The sequence below is a fragment of the Grampus griseus genome (assembly GCF_964374135.1).
Source record: "Grampus griseus genome assembly, chromosome: 3".
NCBI classification, from domain to species: domain Eukaryota; kingdom Metazoa; phylum Chordata; class Mammalia; order Artiodactyla; family Delphinidae; genus Grampus; species Grampus griseus.
The window spans coordinates 27569579-27591665 of record NC_139019.1 but is presented as its reverse complement, the minus strand read 5'-3'; the positions used below and the strand labels follow the sequence as shown (position 1 = coordinate 27591665).

The following is a 22087-nucleotide window of genomic DNA, read 5'->3' as shown; positions in this document are numbered from 1 at the left end:
GGGCTGTGGCCGCAGTGTGGGTGTAGGGTCTATACAAGTCTGGGCGGTGGGACATGAGACCCTTTTAGGAAGAAATGATACGACTTCATGACCCAGAGTTGCTCCTAGGCTGTTCCGTAAGGTTCAATTTCTTTGCTGTAGATTCAAGAGAAAATAGGGACCTTTCTAAGATTTTAGGGAGGGTGAATGACCTGAGGAGGTCAGTGTCATAGAAAGACTAGTTTGCCAGCAACATACAAAGTTGCCCAGAATAGGAGAGCCCAGTGCTGGGAACCCAAACATTAACCCAGGTTCAGGAGATAAGGGCCTGGACTAAAGATGTTCATGTAAAGGGGATGAGAATCATATAAGAAAACATTCCAGAGACAGAATCAGAGGCAGAAGGTAGGACATAATGATAAGAGAGGACATGGCTTTCTTGAAACCATGTTTACCAAAATACCACCTTACTTGGAGACTGTCCTATGTCATGCTTTCCAGGAAACCTTGAGTTGGAAGGGGTAGGGAGAGTGACTGGACACTTTACACGGGAGTTTTCCCATCAAAAGAGCTGAAAGACCTCCAGGGCTCAGGGCTGTGAGGAAGCATTTAGGGTCAGGAAGCCCCTGTTGGTGTCTATTCCCTCTGCTATGTTTCCACTGGTTTCCAGCAAGAGGATTATGGTTGCTCACAATGTGTTCCAAGACTCCAGACCCCTTACAACCCTCTTTTGAAATAACTGAGGCTAAAACTCCAAATCCAGGGCAGTTTAATTCTCAGTACATCTGCCTGGCAAATGTATCTGTACGTAGCTCTTCCTCACTGTGATTCGTGAGCAGGTCCAATGCAGTTTTGGATCTGAACCAGACAGCAATGTGTCACTGCTGTCAAGCCAGGCTTCAGAAGATGGATCTGTCTTTCCCAGGAGCCCCCTCACAGAAACCATGGCATCTTGGCCTGCAGTGAGAATGGTCTTGCTTGCCACACACTGACAGCACAAATCGTAAAAAAAAAAAAAAGACAAGCTGGTAGTTGTAGTTAAATTGCCTGGGTTAATAGTATGACCTCTTTATAAACACATTTTTATTTGAAGTGACAGACTAGAAACCAAATATGCCAGTGGGTAAATCGTTTTTTTAGAAGAGTTGAATAAGATGCACATTAGCACCAATAATCCATTGTCACTCTTATGATATGTCTTCAGAAGTGAGACCAGTCTTCTGCTCCATCCTCAAAGGCCCTGAATATTCTTTTAGCTCAAGGTGTTCAAGACTCAGTAGCGGGATGGTTTCTCCAGGTGGTCTCCATGGGCCTAGAGGCTCCTTCTTTGAGGTCAAGGTTATGTTTTCCACTTCCCCCAACACTGGTGCAAAAGAATCGTGTTTACTGAGGAAAACGGAAGAAAACTGATTCACTGAATGAATATATTCATCGTTCTTAATACTTTGGAGATATTCTTACCAACCCTGAAAATCTGACCTTGACATAGAAAGAATATCTCAATAACCCTTCACCCCCTACAACTTTTTAATATGATTCTCATTTCTGTTAAGAAGACCCATGAGGGTGAGACATTCAAGGGGATTTTTTTTCATCTCTGTTCTACCAATCACATTTTTTCATTAAAAATGCTGTATTAGGAGTTGGTTAGCAAAGCCTGGTTATAGAGGTGTGTGTGTGTGTGTGTGTGTGTGTGTGTGTGTGTGTGTGTGTGCGCGCGTGCGTGTGTGCGTGTGCGTGTGTGTGTGTTGTGCGTGTGTGTGTGTGGCCGTGTGATGTGACATAGATTTCTTCCTCTCTTGGGAACTCAGTTTCCTCATTTTATAGATAAAGAGATTGATGGTCATTCCCTTCCACCTAAACGTCCATTAACAGTTGGCTTATTAAATAAATGGGTTTATGTCATTTTGGCAGTTGTTGAAATGCTAAAAAAATGTGGAAAGATATGGAAGGTATATTAAATTTAAAAAGCAATAGTTAAAATAGTTCACATAGTATGATTTCACTTGTTTAAAAAAGTATGTGTATGTGTGTTTATACATGCAAAGAAAGGTTTTGGAAGAGAATCCAAGAAACTATTAACTGTAATTATCTTTGGGACATAGGACTCTGGGTGGAGGGCAATGGAAACTTTTACTTTTCGTTTTATACTCCTCTCTATTGTGGGTTATTTTGTCATGTGTAAAGGAGTCTGGTGGCTATGTTATGGTTCTTTTCGACTCCAAACACCACAATTTTATCTTTTGGGTTCCTCTTAGGTATTCTTTTGCAAAAATATATTACAAATATGTATTGCTTTTGCTCATGGCTAAATCTGCCTCTGTTTACATCTTCTTTCTACAAACTGTTCGGAAGCAGCAATTATATTCAATGAAAGCTTTTATTTTCAATTTGATGTACTTCGCCTTTTGATAAGACAGAATCTATACAAAATATTTCTAATTTTAGATTTTCTTAAGCGGAAGATAAAAGGCAAACTCTTTTGGGTTTTTTCCTCATCTAGTTCTCACTGTTTTTTGTTTTGGCTTGGTTTTTTGTTTGTTTTTAAACAAGGCATATGGTGGTTGCCATATTCTTTAATGCTAGTTGACTTTATGCATGAGCTCTGCTATGAGAAGCTCTGCTATGCTGCAGGGAGCAGTGCTCCAAAGGCATTTTAAACAGTTTCATCACCCTCAATTACATGTGATTAAATATTTTCCCTGAGCTAGTTGTAACTTAATAGTTTCAATGAGCTGTCTCAGGCAAGTGTGTGAGGGCCCAGTGGAATTTAATCAAGTACTTCAGGCCCCATACATCACTCCTTTAGATGGGAGCTGCCAGTTCGAAAAAATAGAGCTGAGGTTGTGGCCTGTACCCAGCTTCTGAGTAAATCGTTCCTGCTGGCCAGATGTTGGTTTTAACTCCTAGGATCCCATGCTGTGTTAATGTCTGAGGGAAAGAGAGCAGTCAGGGCACTTTTAGGTGACAGAGATGCGGGTGTGTTTGTTAGTCAAAAAAAACCTTAGTGTATATCCAGTGGAAAATGATCAAGGTCTTAAAATCAAGTTTTGTATGGAAGAGGTAAAGGAACAGAGAAAATTTAGCTGGGAGGGACGTCAGACATCATCTCATTCAAGCTCTCATCTCATTCAACGTCCTTCATTGTGCAGATGACATTCAAAGAAGTTAGATAAGTCAATGGACATCATGGAGCTCGTTCGTGGCAGTGTAGAAACCAGAATCGGATGTCTGACTCCCATGCCCCAGTACTCCTTACCCAATGCCAGGCCCAGCGTCTTTCCATTCTATCACAGCTATGAGATGACGGTTCTTTTGAAGCATAAACAGGATGAATGCATAAAGGGCTTAGCCTAGAGCCTGGCAAAGAGAGGAAGCCATTATGTGTTCATTCCATTTCTCCCCAGTAGGTCTCCTACCGTAACAACCAATAAGCAAGGATAAGACTGTAGCTAGACTTGATCATGGTCTTTAAGTAGATGTCCTCTGTGCTTTTTCAGAATGTTGGATTAGAACACATGAGAACAACATAAGTTTATGTTTCATCAAAACGTAAGAAAAAATGTGAAAAAAACCCCTTTCTGATGAATATAATTGTCCAGCAATATAAAAAGCTGTGCTCAGAGCTGAGTTTCTCATCACAAGCTGTATTCAAGAGCGCCAGGTGGCAATCAATCCAAGATTCCCTCCAGAATTCTCTTAATGAATTTAAGCTATGATTAAATTACTTCTGAGAGTCTTTAATTTTCAGGCAATGAGGGTGAGCGAAAGGATGTAGCCGCTGCAATGTTTAGGGAGATTAATCTGATAGCAACAAAGGCAGAAGCAGAAATGCTAATGGGAAGCTGGCTAGGGGCTGTAACAGTTTGAACTGTCAACAGAAAATAAATGCAGGATCAACCACAAAAGGTTCAGAGTTCAATCTGCATTTATTTCACCTCTCCTCTCATAAAACTGATTACATAATGAGTCACAAGGCTCCTGAGAATTCTACTCATGGCCATGCTTTTAAAGTTCCCCGTAATTAGTGCATCTGCCAGTCCCAGTAACCACCCAGCAGGAAAACAAGGGCACTAAACTGATGGAGATGCTGGGAAGGGGATGCATGATGAGTCAGAAACAGACTGTGTTTGTTCAGCTAAGCTTGCATGCCTCTCTTCTCTCCTTAGGTTATGTTGACATCGGACTGATTCCAAAAGGAGCCAGGGACATACGGGTAATGGAGGTTGAGGGAGCTGGAAACTTTCTGGCCATCAGGAGTGAAGACCCTGAAAAATATTACCTCAATGGAGGATTTATTATCCAGTGGAATGGGAACTACAAGCTGGCAGGGACCGTCTTTCAATATGACAGGAAAGGAGACCTGGAGAAACTGATGGCCACAGGTCCCACCAATGAGTCAGTGTGGATCCAGGTAACGCAGAAGCAAAGGAAACTGCTGACGTGTGCACTAGTTAGGATCTTTCTAATTTTCTTTACCAAGGTGTTTGCTAGGGGATATTCATTAAGAATCCTTAGGGGCTTCCCCTGGTGGCGCAGTGGTTGAGAGTCTGCCTGCCGATGCAGGGGACACGGGTTCGTGCCCCGATCCGGGAAGATCCCACATGCAGCGGAGCAGCTGGGCCCGTGAGCCATGGCCGCTGAGCCTGCGCGTCCGGAGCCTGTGCTCCGCAACGGGAGAGGCCACAACACTGAGAGGCCCGTGTACCACAAAAAAAAAAAGAATCCTTAAACTTTCTCTTAGCAAGGAACAGGGAGGGAAGTGAGATATTAGTTTATGCTGCTAATCCTTTATTGCCTAAAATTGGCAAAACGCTTGTGATGAAATGCCACGGGCCCTAAAATCATCTGTTGAATTTAGTTTCCAGTATAGTTGACAGGCTATTTATTTCAGTGTGTGTTCCTCAGGTATAAAAGGGATGCTACCAGTCTATGTCAGCCTGGCATGAGTTTCCAAACAGCTTTCCAGCAGTGGTGATGAACTGACATGGTTCTTTCACATGTTATCATGCGGTTGTCCTCAGGCAAAAGGTTTGACTTCGTGAAACTCCTGGAGAAGAGAGGGGTAAAGACGTAGCATGTGCTCTTCAAAGGCACAAGTGATTTGTCTTTCATACTAGCAAAGAGCTGTAGAAAAGGAGCGGGGTAATTATAGCAGCAGAGCAAGGCAGGTTGGGGCTGATGGATGGCCCAAGACAGTCACATCTAACTATAATTCAGAAGTTAGAAGGAAGTCATTTCAAAGCCAGAGATCAGAGCATTCACAGAAGCTGGAGGTCAATGCTTGACAGCTATGATCCGTAAATGTCAGGAGACCTTACATCTTATAGGCCCGCCCCATGGAGCAACCAGTCTACCACCTCTAAGTGTGAGATTAATCCATTTCAAACATGTGGTAAGTAGATTGCCTGCATGAGAGGGAAGTGAGGGGAGGGTCCCAAATTCTGTCTCCAATTTTATGCCTAAAACCCATGACCATTTTAATCCCAGAGCTATATGCTTTCAAGAAAACTAATCAGCCTGAGAGCTAGAGAAGGGCACCATAAAGCAACAACAACGGCAACAAAAGTTACTGTTTACTGAGTGCTAGCTATATGCCAACACCGATCTAATCATATCTAGTCACATTACTTTCGTTTGTTTAACCCTTAAAAGCACCCTATTAGTCATGCTGTGATTATCCTCACTTTGTAGATGGGGAAAGTAAGGCACAAAGAGATTAAGTAACTTACCCATAACCACAAAGTTAGCACATACGCAAGGGCACAAGGTGACCTACCAGCCTATTGTTGGAAAGGGCACTCTGGTCATTCCCTCAGAGTAATTCCCGTATGATTAGGCCTCCCATGAATACCCATGAGAATTCAGTCAAGAAATAATAGAATAGGAGCAGATTAACTATAGACATATGTAGACATGCAGGTGGAAGTATTTATGTAATGGTATGTATTCCAGTGCACACCTCCATGACTACTTTAAGATGATGGACATTGTACAGCATTTTTATATGACTGTGGTTTGCGGTATAAAGTCACAACAGAGTTTGACATGACCCCGCTCTTGTCCTTTAGCTTTTATTCCAGGTGACTAACCCAGGCATCAAGTATGAGTACACAATCCGGAAAGATGGCCTTGACAATGACGTGGAAAAGCTGGTGTATTTCTGGCAGTATGGCCGCTGGACAGAGTGCAGTGTAACGTGTGGGACGGGTGAGAACAGCTCCTCTCTCTTTGAATCCACGTCAGTTTCAGAATAGGCCATGGAGGAAGTTTAAGCCAGCAGTTTGCACTCTCGCCCCTAGGTCGGCAGGGTTCCACAAAGATGGCCCAGGGGCCTCAATAGGGAGTAAATGTGTTGGTCATGGTCTAAAGAAAGAGGCACTTTTTCTTTTATCAGGTTTACATACTGTCCTTCATGAAAGGTTTTGTTTGCAGAAAGGGTTACATGTCTTTTTTTAAAAAGCAGACCAGAAAGGTTTATAACTTCTCTGGTTGAGGACCTGAGGACCACAAAAGTCAAACCACCCACCATAGGTATCCTTTAAATCATGGCCAAATCCAGACCATAACTGTCTCTCTTAATTCCTAGCCCAGTGTTCTTCTGTCTCCAATTTACCAGTTTTTCATAGCTACAAGAAAAACAGTTTTCTCTCATAAATCCAGCATTGGAGAGCTTCCTTTGCTGTCAAGTGTGTCAGGATGGGACAAGTTCTGCTATGGTAACAAAGAAAACAAAATCTTAAGAACACAATGAAGGTTTATTTTTAACCCAGTCTAAATCTGGCACAGATTAGATGGCCTTGCTTCCTCTTGTAGCTGAGACATCTGAAGTTGCCCCACAGGGGAAGGGAGAAATTGAAGAGGCAGACTGGCCCTTAACAACGGCCTGGGCCTGGAGTGACGCAAACCACTTCTGCTCACGTTTCATTGGTTGGCCTCAGCCCTGTGGGCACAATCCAACTGCAGAGAGAGGCTGGGAACTGTAAAGGAGTGTGTGTTTGTAGAGTGCGGACTCTTGTGGCCGCAGTGCTAGATGAACATTTCTGGGGCCGCTGGGGGCAGGGGTCGGGGCTGTTCTGGTACTTGGGGCTCTTCACTCATTTGGGGGCTTTAATAGTAGACTCGGCCTCTCTTTCTCCTTTTGGATCCTGTCCAAGTCTGTTCGGGAACTTTCTGCCTCTATTGTTACTGCTGCTCATAAAACTAGGGCAGCTATTGGCTGAAGTACCAGAATCAGCAATGTAGCAAAGGGAATCAAAGTGATGGAGAGAAGGGGTCAGGAGAGCACAGCCTCCACCTCCCTGGCTTCCCTCTCGTGTACTTTGCTCCATTTGTTCACTTGCTCCTTCCACCCGCCCACCCCCACCCCCCAGGAAGTAGTCGTGGAAAGAGATCCAGGGACAGACATTGAGTCGTGGCCCATCAGCCTTGTGAACAATTTTCGTATTACTGATTTGTTTCTTTCCCTCCTTCAATATAGAAAACCAACAGCTCCCTTTTAGAAATCACAGGAATCCTATGTTCATTTCAAAATGTGTGACATCTTGAAAATCCTGAACCTCTGGAAATCTGTCTAGGTCAAATCTGGCGGCAGCCGTAAAGGGCATCAGTAAGAGTCAGCCCTGCTCTTCCCACTGCTGCCCAGGAGGGCTGGGATCTTTTGCTGAGAAGCAAAAGCAATTTAAGCAGAAAATAAGTAGGTGAAAAATATTTCCCTGAGGAGAAGTTGGGAGGAAAATGAGGTCATCGGGACTGTAGTTCACAAATACTTTTACGATTTTGCATCCCTTTTGTTCTCTTTTTTGCAGTGACGTACAGGTTTAAGCTTTAAGTTTAAATCATTTATTCCAGGACACCACGGAGAGAAACTCAGCCAGTCCTGCCTGAGCAGGGCCTTCTCAGAGAAACACGAGATTATCCACCCCACACCCCCTTCTATTTCAGCATGGGCCGGACCCTTTGCATTGCTTGTGTAGTATTTCAGAGCGTGGGAAATACAATATAAATGGCTGATTTGTGCAGTGGTCATAAAGATATATTCGTATTTAGCAAGGAGATGAAACAGCCCTACCAAACAGCAGGCGTTTGGCTTTGATACAGCCTGATCCTTCAGGAGCATCTCTGCCTGACTTGGGCAAATGTCACTCTGGTTATTAAACCTTAACAGATGCTATCGTAGTGCCCATGTGCCTACCTGAATTTCAGCCATGCTATCTGAGTGGCAGTGAGCTCTCTTAATTCTGGGAGAGAAGGATGGCAGCGTATCTACCTTCACGCTCTCAGACATAGAGAATGAAATGCTAATATTCACATAAGACACTCACTGCTAAATATAAAGATGGAAGACTGCCCGAAACACTGAATCATTCAATGATGTATTTTTATTTCCTTTAAGTTAAAACTTTCTATATTATAAAACTAAGTTAAATATGTTACTGAAAAATTAAAGTCACCAGTCTAACATACATGCACTTCAGTACTTTACTTTATTGCCTTTCAATATTATTTTCTCTCATCATAGATGTATATACTTGTGTGCATATGGATATATTTATGTACATATACACATGTTTTCACTTAACGTCATAACGTGGGTACCATTCCATGTGTTATTCAGTCTCCATAGCTATCATTTTTGTGGATACATTATATTTCACTGGCAAGACAAAACAAAATTCCCTTAGCCGGTTCCTTATTGATCATCATCGTCTGATGAGCATCTTTGGGCCCATGTAAAGAATGATCTCATTAAATTTTAATTTGTAGATGGAATGTCTAGGTTCAAAAAGTAACATACTTATACCAAATGTTAAGAAACTTATTACCACATTGATTCCCATCAATTGATTCCCATTGATTCCCAAGGTTACAAACAGGTAGTAGCAATTATTTTATTTTACTTTATTTTATTTTGTTATCGTGTTATTCTAGTTTTACACTTTTTCACGGGAAAATACTGCAAAGGCCCCAGCAAAAAGGAGAATGCAATAACAAATTCCTGTAAATCAACCACTCAACTTTATCAGATCTTATTATGTCATGTTTGTTTCAATCTTCATTTTTAGAGTAAGAAGTTGCACAAATACAGTTGAAGAGCACGGTCTAACTCCACTCCCTTTCCTTTTCCTCTGGAGTTAACTAGGGTCAATGTTTTATTTCCATGTGGGAGAAACACTAGAAGGGAAGGAAAAGAGATAGAAGATCTTGGCAGTGGTCTAGGGAAGTAATAATAGTGGCTTGAACTAAAGCTAAGGTGGTACAGATGGAAAAACCATGAAAATGTGGACATATTTAGGAGCTGTACTAGACTGAACTTAATGGTTGATTCCATTTATCTTTTGACAGAGAGTGGTTTGTGCATGAGGAAGGGTTGAAGGGTGACCCCCAGTGTTCTCCTTCACATAACTGGCTAAATGGTAGTGTCACTCACTGAAACAGGGAACATGTGACAAGAAACAGATCCCAAGAGGAGTTTATGATTATATGAGTTCAATTAAAGTGCCTATGAGATTTCCAGGTGAAAATGCCCAAAGGCAGTAAGTAACATGCTTATTTTAAAAAGTAGGTCAGTAGACAGTAGGCACTGTCCTAACAAACTTATTTTATCCAGAGTGAACTGTTGTAATTATTTCTTTGTCTTTCTTGGTATTATATTTCTTTATAGATTTTGGAATAGTAATTTACAGGCCTGATTTGAGTGTGATTTCCTTTTAGTTTCTTTTATTTTTCTCTTTCCTGTCCCTTTCCTCCCTTTTTCTCTCTGTGTGCACCCACTCTTTCTAGTTTTTGCAGTTTTTTCCTGACCGCACTGTGGGACCTCATTTCAGGACAGGACTTGCTAAGGTGGTTCAAAATTGCCTCTCCTAGTGACATTGAAAATACGTTAGGAATTATCACAGAGCCAGTCTGGCAGATGGGCTGAGTACTCGCATGAGAAGCTGAGTCCTTACTTTGCAAACTTCCTAGGCCTGAAAGTCATCAAGAGTTAAGGCTCTAAGAAGTTTGTGGTGATGGTGGTCTCCTTCCCATCTCAGGCGGAGCAGTTAAAGCCCTCGTATTTCACGGGGGCTGCGCACATGGCCACCACCCACCACAGCTTCTGGCTGAGAGCCCGGCAAACCCTTCACCTAAGTCCTGCTCACCCTTTTGCCGGGATGTTTACCTACATTTAAGCATTGTGACATTTTGGTCTTCCCTTTTTACATAGTTATAATTTAATATCTTTTATAATTTATATTTTACATATAATTTACATTGTGCATTTGGAGCAAAGAGCTGCTTAAGTATAAATTCAAGAAGATGGGGCTTCCCTGGTGGCGCAGTGGTTGAGAGTCCGCCTGCCAATGCAGGGGACATGGGTTTGTGCCCCGGTCTGGGAAGATCCCACATGCCGCAGAGCAGCTGGGCCTGTGAGCCATGGCTGCTGAGCCTGCGCTCTGCAACAGGAGAGGCCGCAGCAGTGAGAGGCCCGCGTACGGCAAAAAAAAAAAAAAGATGTAATCAGTCATTGGCTTCTTATCTGGATGAAGGCTTTTGGAGGAGAACCAAAACAACGAGTTCCAAGGGGAAGATGAAGCTCTGCCTCCGCTGGCTCAGTCCTGACCCTGCCAAGGAAGAAGGGCCCGTTGGGGCTTTGCCTGTGCCCGTCCACCCAAGGCTGTCACACGTCTCTAAGTCAACAGCCCTCCCCTTCCCAACCAGGCAGCTTGTGTTTACAATCTGCTTCTTCTAGCAACTCTGTATCTGTTTGCTTCAAGAGAATATTTTGCCTCCACATATGCACCCCTTCTCCTTTTTTAAAGCATGGATTTAAATGAAGATGCCTCCAGGAACGAGGACAAAATGAGTATATTTACAGAAGAATCCAAAAAATACAATTTGAGGGAAAATGCAATAATTTTTGATGAGATGGTTGAAGGACAAGAAGCGAGTTATGTCGATTATTGTAGACACAATTTTGTGATTAAATCTGGAAAAAAGGCAGCCTGTTCTTTCTGCTTTTATTTTATTAACAGCTGAGGTAGTTAAAGTTATTTAAAATAAAATAAAATTTGTGATTCAAAAAAAATTCACCAAGATGTTATTTCCTTAGTTTGACTATTTAAACATTTTTATCATCTTTGTTCAAGAGCAGAAATCCATATGAAAAATTGGCAAGAGTATTTTATAAATTTAGCTAACTGTCATCAAAGCCAGCCCACTTATTTTCCACAGCCCACTTTTCCAAGGTAAAGAGGACCCAGAGTATACCAGCAACAGGCCTCTCTCTCCACTAGTGTTCGTTCTTCTGTCCTCTCCACCATATTTGCTTTCACTCCTGCCTTATCTGTGGGGCATGACTTTGGGGTGACTCTGGGAGAATTTAGGACTAGCTGTCCCTTGGGAAAGGTTGGAAGGGAATGGAATAGCAAGTGCTACCATTCATTACAAGAGGCTTGTTGAAGAAAATTTACCCTGGTCACCCATCCAAAGATCAACCATGAAAGTGCAACCAATGGATTATCTGTGGAGGAACAGCTGCAGAAATGGCTTGACACAGATGCTGGTCTCAATAGGAAGCTTCAGGACTCCTTATTAAACAAAAAAAATATTTTGGCAAAACCTCAAGATCACTTTCCTAAAAATGTAAAAGCCATAGTTTTGCCCCATGGCAACCCTAGTACTGCAGGAATCTGTCAGTTGTAATATATTCCAACCAGAATTCCCATGTGTCTTATAAAACTTACAGCAATGGCACTACTGTCAGACTGTCATCACTTCTGAATGTGACCTTTGCCAGTTGTGTGCTCTGTTGTCTCCTCTGTGCTGTGTTTTTGGTCTAGAAGCACAACAATGGCTTGCACAAAAGGGAGAACATTTTCTCCTGCCCCACGCTGGACGTCACCCTGCTTGGCTGAATTCTCTTTGGAGCGTAGTCATTGTTCCTTTGTTTAAGGAACGTCACATTCTGATAGGAAAAGGCAAATACTGAAAACTCCACTGACATATATACACTAACATGTATAAAATAGATAACGAATGAGAACCTGCTGTATAGCACAGGGAACTCCACTTCGCTGTACACTAGAAACTAACACAACACCATAAAACAACTATACCCCAATTAAATGAAAAAAGAAAACTCCAAAGACCATGCGAAGCTCCTGGAGATTGCTTGAACTGTTCTAAGCTGCCCTAGAAACTAGATCATGTTCATTAGAAATAAATACATGCAGAACAGATACTTACATCACTGAAACTAGTTCTTACAGAGTCTGACAGTATTCCTAGTAAGGCTCAAAATAATCACGTGCATTTGAGATATGTCCACATATCCTTGCTAAAGCGTGAAAATAACAAATAAGGGCACATATTTCACTCTGATCCTGATGGGTGACCATATAGTGATGTTTAGAGGACAGAGAATCAGAGTCAGATACTTCCTTGACTTTTTAAAATTGCGCTCGGCGCTAATCCGTCTGACTTTGTCCTCTGTAACTGTCAGGTAGGATCAACCAAGTCCAGATATTGATCTCTAAAAATATCTGGAGGATTTTTTTTTTTTTTTCAGAATGCGGGCCTCTCACTGTTGTGGCCTCTCCCGTTGCGGAGCACAGGCTCCGGACATGCAGGCTCAGCGGCTATAGCTCCGGGCCCAGCCACTCTGCAGCATGTGGGATCTTCCCGGACTGGGGCACGAACCTGCGTCCCCTGCATCGGCAGGCGGACTCTCAACCACTGTGTCACCAGGGAAGCCCTGGAGAATTTTTTTTAATATGTAGGACTTAATAAAAATAGTAGGATTTATTGAGATGCATTTAAACATATGCTGTGGAATGAGGATTATATAGTTTACCACATGCATAAATATATAAAATAAGCTACGAGTGATACACAGTGGAGACCTGAAAACCTTCCAGTTGTACTTCATTAATGAACTAATGGAAACTCTTAGCCCAGAGTAGCTAATCTGCTTTTTTTAGTGATTGCCCTAGAGTTTGCAATATATGTTTGCAGCTAATCCAATCCACTTTCAGATAACACTGTACCACTTCAGTGTTATGAGTACTTTATAATAACAAAATTATAGGCAGTATGAGTACCTTATAATAACAAAATAATCCTGGTTCCTGCCTCTCGTCCCTTGTATCATTTCTGTGATTCATTTCATTTCTATATGTGTACCTAAGCACATATACATATATATCATATATACATAAGCATCATAATCAAAATAATTGAATACATTATTGGTATTATTATTTTGAACAAACTGTTTTCTGTTAGATCAACTCAGAATAGGAAAAAGGAAAGTTTTTATTTAACCTTCATTTATTGCTTCTTTAGTGTTTTTCCTTTCTTTATATAGATCCAAGTTTCTGATTTTTAATATTTTCCTTTTTTCTAAAGAATTTCTTTTAACACTTCTTTCCTGCAGGTCTATTGGCAATGAATTCCTTCAGTTTTTGTTTGTCTGAGAAATTATTTCTCCTTCACTTTTGAATGGTAATTTCACAGGTGTGGAATTCTAAGTTGGTGGGGTTTTTTTCTCTCAACACTTTAAATATTTCACTCTGCTCTCTTCTTGCTTGCGTGAGTTCTGAGAAGTCACATGCAGTTCTTTCTTTGTGCCTCTGTAGGTAAGGTGTTTTTTCCCTCTGGCTTCTTTCAGGACTTTTTCTTTGTCTTTGATTTTCTGTGATTTGAAAGTGATATGCCTAGGTGTAGTTTTTTGGGGTTTCGGGGGGGCATTTATTATGCTTGCTGTTTTGGGGTATCCTGGATCCACGGTTTGGTATCTGATATTAAGTTGCCGAAATTCAGGTTCCTGTGGTAGTCAGCTTATGAGTCTATACTCTGGAAAGTTGGAAAGTTCTGACTGCCTCTATTCACTCGTCTGTCTCTCCAGAGAGCAGCTGTTTGCCCTGTGCCCTTTCCTCTCTCATATCCAAGAAGCATTGTTGATTTTTCAGTCTGTTCACCTATTTACTTGTCATTACAACAGAGTGGCAACTTCCAAGTTCCTTACATGTGGAACCTTTAACCGGAATTCTTTCCAAGGTGGCTAATCTAATATTCTCTTATTCTACTGGTCATCTTAGTCCCATCCCATCCCATTTTTATCACATGCAGCCAGCAGAGATTAGTCCCTCCCCTGTTTCCAGGGCCTTAGTTTTGTTCCCTAATAGTGCATTTGCTGGGGATTTCTCAGTTGGTTTCTCTGAAGGCTTGCTTTTCTCAACGTATCCTGCAAAATGCTGAATGTTTGCTTTTCTTGTTAACCCTGTGAGTTTTGTGAGATGTTGCAGGCCTCTGACTTTCTTTAAGTGTGTGCTTTGCCTGATTTGTACACAGTGGCTGCAGAAGAGGAGTTATAAGAAGGAAAGAATACTTCTTGATCGTGGTAAATTTTGAAAATGGTTCCTACCTGGTTCCATTAAGCATTCTTCAAGCACCAGCGATGCTCCTGTTTGAGCATTTCTTACGTATTTCTTATATAATTTCTTTCTGACCATGACAGTCAATGTATGTAATCAATTCATTGGGATTTCAGGGAGGAAAAAACTATCGGCTTTGAGTCTTACCAATGTTGTGAGAAGTATGGGTTTCAGCAATGGGTAAGAGAATCAATGTGTTTGAGCTCTTGCAGTGATGGGACTCAAGTTCTTGACTGAGCCTTCATTATGAAGGATAGATCTGAACTCATTGATCAAGGAAATCAGAGATGAAGGGGGTCAAAGAGCCAGAAAATACAAAGTAAATATTTAGTGGGAACTGAAATTGAAAGTTGGTAGATTTAGGATGGACTTGTCAACAAGATATATGGTTATACAGTTCCTACCCTTGCCATCTTCTATGAAGTTACATGTTATTTCTGTATATTGTAAGGGAATTGTGGCAGTGCCCTCTGTTGAGTCATAGAATTTTTATCATCTCACATTATTAAAATCAATGTTATATCCAATTTTAGGAGAATTATAGATTATGTCCTAGTGTAAAATTTAACTTATACTGTTTAACTTGTACTCAAGTGGTTATAAAAAGAGATCTTGGAATTTGTCAGTATTTTAAAAACCATGTATACAGTACTTTGAATCTCTTTCAGGTGATGTGATTAAATATTCAGTGCTTGAGTACCTTTGATCTTAAATTTTGATATAGTAGGAAATATTGCATTTTCTGCCATAGGTGGTTACAATAAATTGTCTTCACTTGCTTTCTCTATACCCTTCCTAACTTGAATTTTTGAGCGAGGAAAATCTTATATGAACTAAATTAACCGTATAACAGGCTCCCTTTATTTTACAATCTCAGTATTGAATTGAGAATATGATGAGCTATGTAACTGTTTTATTTCGTTTTGGTTTTGGACATAAGAAACTTTATTGCTCTTATATCAAGGTATAATTTCCACTTGAGATGATCAGGTTCAGGGGTATATGAAGATAATTCTTTTTTTTAACATCTTTATTGGAGTATAATTGCTTTACAACAGCGTGTTAGTCTCTGCTTTATAACAAATTGAATCAGCTATACATATACATATATCCCCATATCTCCTCCCTCTTGCGTCTCCCTCCTTCCCTCCCTATCCCACCACTCTAGGGGGTCACAAAGCTCCGAGCTGATCTCCCTGTTCTATGTGGCTGCTTCCCACTAGCTAGCTATTTTACATTTGGTAGTATATATAAATTCATGCCACTCTCTCACTTCATCCCAACTTACCCTTCCCCCTCCCTGTCTCCTCAAGTCCATTCTCTACGTCTGCGTCTTTATTCCTGTCATGGCTCTAGAACCATTTTTTTTTTTAAGATTCCATATATATGTGTTAGCATACAATATTTATTTTTCTCTTTCTGACTTACTTCACTCTGTATGACAGTCTCTAGGTCCATCCACCTCACTACAAATAACTCAATTTCATTTCTTTTTATGGCTGAGTAATATTCCATTATATATATGTGCCACATCTTCTTTATCCATTCATCTGTCGATGGACACTTAGGGTGCTTCCATGTCCTGGCTATTGTAAATAGAGCAGCAGTGAACATTGTGGTACATGACTCTTTTTGAATTATGGTTTTCTCAGGGTATATGCCCAGCAGTGGGATTGCTTTGTCATACGGTAGTTCTATTTTTAGTTTTTTAAGGAACCGCCATAGTGTTCTCTATAGTGACTGTATCAATTTACATTCCCACCAGCAGTGCAAGAGGATTCCCTTTTCTCCACACCCTCTCCAGCATTTATTGTTCGTAGATTTTCCAGTGATGGCCATTCTGACTGGTGTGAGGTGGTACCTCATTGTAGTTTTGACTTCCATTTCTCTAATAATTAGTGATGTTGAGCATCCTTTAATATGTTTGTTGGCAATCTGTATATCTTCTTTGGAGAAATGTCTATTTAGGTCTTCTGCCCATTTTTGGATTGGGTTGTTTGTTTTCTTGATATTGAGCTGCATGAGCTGCTTGTAAATTTTGGAAATTAATCCTTTGTCAGTTGCTACATTTGCAAATATTTTCTCCCATTCTGAGGGCTGTCTTTTCGTCTTGTTTATGGTTTCCTTTGCTGTGCAAAAGCTTTGGAGTTTCATTAGGTCCCATTTGTTATTTTTGTTTTTATTTCCATTTCTCTAGGAGGTGAGTCAAAAAGGAACTTGCTGTGATTTATGTCATAGAGTGTTCTGCCTATGTTTTCCTCTAAGAGTTTTATAGTGTCTGGCCTTCATTTAGGTCTTTAATCCATTTAGAGTTTATTTTTGTGTATGGTGTTAGGGAGTGTTCTAATTTCATTCTTTTATATGTAGCTGTCCAGTTTTCGCAGCACCACTTATTGAAGAGGCTGTCTTTTCTCCATTGTATATTCTTGCCTCCTTTATAAAAAATAAGGTGACCATATAGCGTGCGTTTATCTCTGGGCTTTCTATCCTGTTCCATTGATCTATATTTCTGTTTTGGGGCCAGTACCCTACTATCTTTGCTACTGTAGCTTTGTAGTATAGTCTGAAGTTCGGGAGCCTGATTTCTGCAGCTTAGTTTTTCTTTCTCAAGATTGCTTTGCTATTCGGGGTCTTTTGTGTCTCCATACAAATTGTGAAATTTTTTGTTCTAGTTCTCTGAAAAATGTCATTGGTCATTTGATAGGGATTGCATTGAATCCATAGATTGCTTTGGGTAGTATAGTCATTTTCACAATGTTGATTCTTCCAATCCAAGAACATGGTATATCTCTCCATCTGTTTGTATCATCTTTAATTTCTTTCATCAGTGTCTAATAGTTTTCTGCATACAGGTCTTTTGTCTCCTTAGGTAGGTTTATTCCTAAGTATTTTATTCTTTTTGTTGCAGTGGTAAATGGGAGTGTTTCCTTAATTTCTCTTTCAGATTTTTCATCAGTAGTGTATAGGGATGCAAGAGATTTCTGTGAATTAATTTTTGTCTCCTGCTACTTTACCAAATTCATTGATTAGCTCTAGTAGTTTTCTGGTAGCATCTTTACGATTCTTTTTTTTTTTTTTTTTTTGTGGTACGCGGGCCTCTCACTGTTGTGGCTTCTCCCGTTATGGAGCACAGGCTCCGGATGCGCAGGCTCAGCAGCCATGGCTCATGGGCCCAGCCGATTCACGGCATGTGGGATATTCCTAGACCGGGGCACGAACCCACGTCCCCTGCATCAGCAGGCGGACTCTCAACTACAGTGCCACCAGGGAAGCCCAGGATTCTTTATGTATAGTATCATGTCATCTGCAAACAGTGACAGCTTTATTTCTTCTTTTCCAGTTTGGAATCCTTTTATTTCTTTTTCTTCTCTGACTGCTGTGGCTAAAACTTCCAAAGCTATGTTGAATAATAGTGGTGAGAGTGGACAACCTTGTCTTCTTCCTGATCTTAGAAGAAATAGGTTAATTTTTTCACCATTGAGAACGATGTTGGCTATGGGTTTGTCGTATATGGCCTTTATTGTGTTGAGGTAAGTTCCCTCTATGCCTACTTTCTGGAGGGTATTTAACATAAATGGGTGTTGAATTTTGTCGAAAGCTTTTTCTGCATCTATTGAGATGATCATATGGTTTTTCTCCTTCAATTTGTTAATATAGTTTATCACATTGATTGATTTTCGTATATTGAAGAATCCTTGCATTCCTGGGATAAACCCCACTGGACCATGGTGTATGATCCTTTTAATGTGCTGTTGGATTCTGTTTGCTGGTATTTTAGTGAGGATTTTTGCATTTATGTTCATCAGAGATATTGGCCTGTAGTTTTCTTTCTTGTGACATCTATGTTTGGTTTTGGTATCATGGTGATGGTGGCCTCGTAGAATGAGTTTGGGAGTGTTCCTCCCTCTGTTATATTTTGGAAGAGTTTGAGAAGGATAGGTGTTAGCTCTTCTCTAAATGTTTGATAGAATTCACCTGTGAAGCCATCTGATCCTGGGCTTTTGTTTGTTGGAAGATTTTTAATCACAGTTTCAATTTCAGTGCTTGTGATTGGTCTGTTTATATTTTCTGTTTCTTCCTGGTTCAGTCTTGGAACGTTGTGCTTTTCTAAGTATTTGTCCATTTCTTCCAGGTTGTCCATTTTATTGGCATATAGTTGTTTGTAGTAATCTCTCATGATCCTTTCTATTTCTGCAGTGTCAGTTGTTACTTCTCCTTTTTCATTTGTAATTCTATTGATTTGAGTCTTCTCCCTTTTTTTCTTGATGAGTCTGGCTAATGGTTTATCAATTTTGTTTATCTTCTCAAAGGACCAGCTTTTAGTTTTATTGGTCTTTGCTATTGTTTCCTTCATTTCTTTTTCATTTATTTCTGATCTGATCTTTATGATTTCTTTCCTTCTGGTAACTTTGGGGTTTTTTTGTTCTTCTTTCTCTAATTGCTCTAGGTGTAAGGTTAGGTTGTTTATTTGAGATGTTTCTTGTTCCTTGAGGTAGGATTATATTGCTATAAACTTCCCTCTTAGAACTGCTTTTGCTGCATCCCATAGGTTTTGGGTCATCATGTTTCATTTTCATTTGTTTCTAGGTATTTTTTGTTTTCCTCTTTGATTTCTTCAGTGATCTCTTGGTTATTAAGTAATGTGTTGTTTAGCCTCCATGTGTTTGTATTTTTTACAGATTTTTTCCTGTAATTGATATCTAGTCTCATGGCATTGTGGTCAGAAAAGATACCTGATACTATTTCAGTTTTCTTAAATTTACCAAGGCTTAATTTGTGACCCAAGATATGATCTATCCTGGAGAATGTTCCATGAGCACTTGAGAAAAATGTATATTCTGTTGTTTTTGGGTGGAATGTCCTATAAATATCAATTTAGTCCATCTTTTTTAATGTATCATTTAAAGCTTGTGTTTCCTTATTTATTTTCATTTTGGATGATCTCTCCATTGGCGAAAGTGGGGTGTTAAATTCCCCTACCATGCATGTGTTACTGTTGATTTCTCCTTTTATAGCTGTTAGTGTTTACCTTATGTATTCAGGTGCTCCTATGTTGGGTACATAAATATTTACAGTTGTTATATTTTCTTCTTGAATTGATCCCATGATCATTACATAGTGTCCTTCTTTGTCTCGTAATAGTCTATTTTAAAGTCTATTGTGTCTGATATGAGAATTGCTACTCCAGCTTTCTTTTGATTTCCATTTGCATGGAATATCTTTTTCTGTCCCCTCGCTTTCAGTCTGTATGTGTCCCTAGGTCTGAAGTGGGTCTCTTGTAGACAGTATATATATGGGTCATGTTTTTTTATCCATTCAGCCAACCTATGTCTTTTGGTGGGAGCATTTAATCCATTTACATTTAGGTAATTATCGATATGTATGTTCCTATTACCATTTTCTTAATTGTTTTGTGTTTGTTATTGTAGGTCTTTTCCTTCGTTGTGTTTCCTGCCTAGAGAAGTTCCTTTAGCATTTGTTGTAAAGCTGGTTTGCTGAATTCTCTTAGCTTTTGCTTGTCTGTAAAGGTTTCAATTTCTCTGTCAAATCTGAATGAGATCCTTGCTGGGTAGAGTAATCTTGGTTGTACGTTTTTCCTTTTCATCACTTTAAATATGTCTTGCCACTCCTTTCTGGCTTGCAGAGTTTCTGCTAAATGATAAGCTGTTAACCTTATGGGGATTCCTTTGTATGTTATTTGTTGTTTTTCCCTTGTTAATTTTAATATTTTTTCTTTGTATTTAATTTTTGATAGTTTGATTAATATGTGTCTCGGCATGTTTCTCCTTGGATTTATCCTGTATGGACTCTCTGCACTTCCTGGACTTGATTGACTATTTTCTTTCCCATATTAGGGAAGTTTTCAACTATGATCTCTTCAAATATTTTCTCAGTCCCTTTCTTTTTCTCTTCTTCTTCTGGGACCCCTGTAATTCAAATGTTTTTCCATTTAATGTTGTCCCAGAGGTCTCAAAGACTGTCCTCAATTCTTTTCACTCTTTTTTCTTTATTCTGCTCTGTAATAGTTATTTCCACTCTTTTATCTTCCAGGTCATTTATCCATTCTTCTGCCTCAGTTATTCTGCTCTTGATTCCTTCTAGAAAATTTTTTATTTCATTTATTGTGTTGTTCATCATTGTTTGTTTGCTCTTTAGTTTTTCTGGGTCCTTGTTAAACATTTCTTTTACTTTCTCCATTCTGTTTCCAAGATTTTGGATCATCTATACTATCATTATTCTGAATTCTTTTTCAGGTAGTCTGCCTACTTCTTCTTCATTTGTTTGGTCTGGTGGGTTTTTACCATGCTCCTTCATCTGCTGTGTGTTTCTCTGTCTTCTCATTTTGCCTAACTTACTGTGTTTGGGGTCTCCTTTTCACATTCTGCATGTTCATACTTCCCATTGTTTTTGGTGTCTGCCCCCAGTGGCAAAGGTTGATTCAGTGGGTTGTGTAGGCTTCCCGGTGGAGGGGACTAGTGCCTGTGTTCTGGTGGGTGAGGCTGGATCTTGTCTTTCTTGTGGGCAGGACCGCATCTTGTGGTGTGTTTTAGGGTGTCTGTGACCATATTGTGATTTTAGGCAGCCTCTCTGCTAATTGGTAGGGTTGTGTTCCTATCTTGCTAGTTGTTTGGCATAGGGTGTCTAGCACTGTAGCTTGCTTGTTGTTGAGTGGAGCTAGGTCTTAGCACTGAGATGGAGATCTCTGGGAGAGCTTCTGCCGTTTGATACTATGTGGAGCTGGGAGGTCTCTGGTGGACCAGTGCCCTGAACTTGGCTCTCCCACTTCAGAGGCACAGGCCTGACACTCGGCCAGAGTGCCAAGACCCTGTTAGCCACGCGGCAGATGAGTGGTTTATTACCGAGGATTTTAAAGCACAGGTACCAATAGCCAGATGAAGAGATTTATAGCATTAGGTCGAGAACAAAGAAACTTCAATCCTCTTGGAGTTTGGAACCCAGCACGGTGGCATGTGGAGGCATCCTCCTTCACCAACTTGGAAGCTCTCTGAAACCCCTCCTTTTGTATTTTAATGGTGGCTTCACTACACAGCCATGGTTGATTAAATTCTTAGGCATTGGTGATTAATTCCTGAAGATAATTCTTAAAAAGTAGAAGGTCTTAACTGATCTCTCACTGCTAGTATCTAATAAGATTTACCAAATATTTACAGGTGCATGGTGACACTCTCATTGCTATGTGGAGAAAGCAACTCAGAATCCTCTATAAATAACATTTTGAATTTGATTGTCATATATTTTAGAACGTGATTGATTTCCACTTAATGCCCTTTTCAAGTAAATACTTCTAGATAAGCAGCTAACTTAGTTCTGGGCCAATATATTGATTAGTATCCTTAATTAACTAGAATTTCTTTGGGGGCTGTGTTCAATGTGTAAGAGAAAGGGGCCAAAGGCAAAGCCAGATTAAAAGCCAATATCATTTGTCTTTTTTGAATACCAGGGAAATTTCAAGGTCATACAGATTCAGCCTTAAGCTCTTCTACTTTCTGCATTTGCAGTGTTACATCATGATCACTGCTCTTAATAGGATGACCTCATTCTAACCCCCTCCACAAGAGGTATTACAATATGCTATGTCAAAGAAAGATTCTGTTATTCCAGCAGTTGGTTTACAGAGTTAATTAATGACTATGTCACTCAAGACTGATGGTTTGATTTTTTTTTTACTA

At 40.2% G+C, this 22087-nt stretch overlaps 1 protein-coding gene across 3 annotated transcripts in view; it reads left to right on the top strand.

The window, feature by feature from the left end:
* Positions 1-22087, top strand: part of ADAMTS12 (ADAM metallopeptidase with thrombospondin type 1 motif 12) — a 382005-nt gene that overhangs the window by 273206 nt on the left and 86712 nt on the right. For all 3 annotated transcript variants that reach the window (XM_082652277.1, XM_082652278.1, XM_082652276.1), the window contains 2 exons: positions 4149-4393; positions 6051-6189. In XM_082652277.1, the coding sequence (XP_082508403.1) occupies positions 4149-4393; positions 6051-6189 (384 nt within the window). The remainder of the gene's footprint in view (positions 1-4148; positions 4394-6050; positions 6190-22087) is intronic.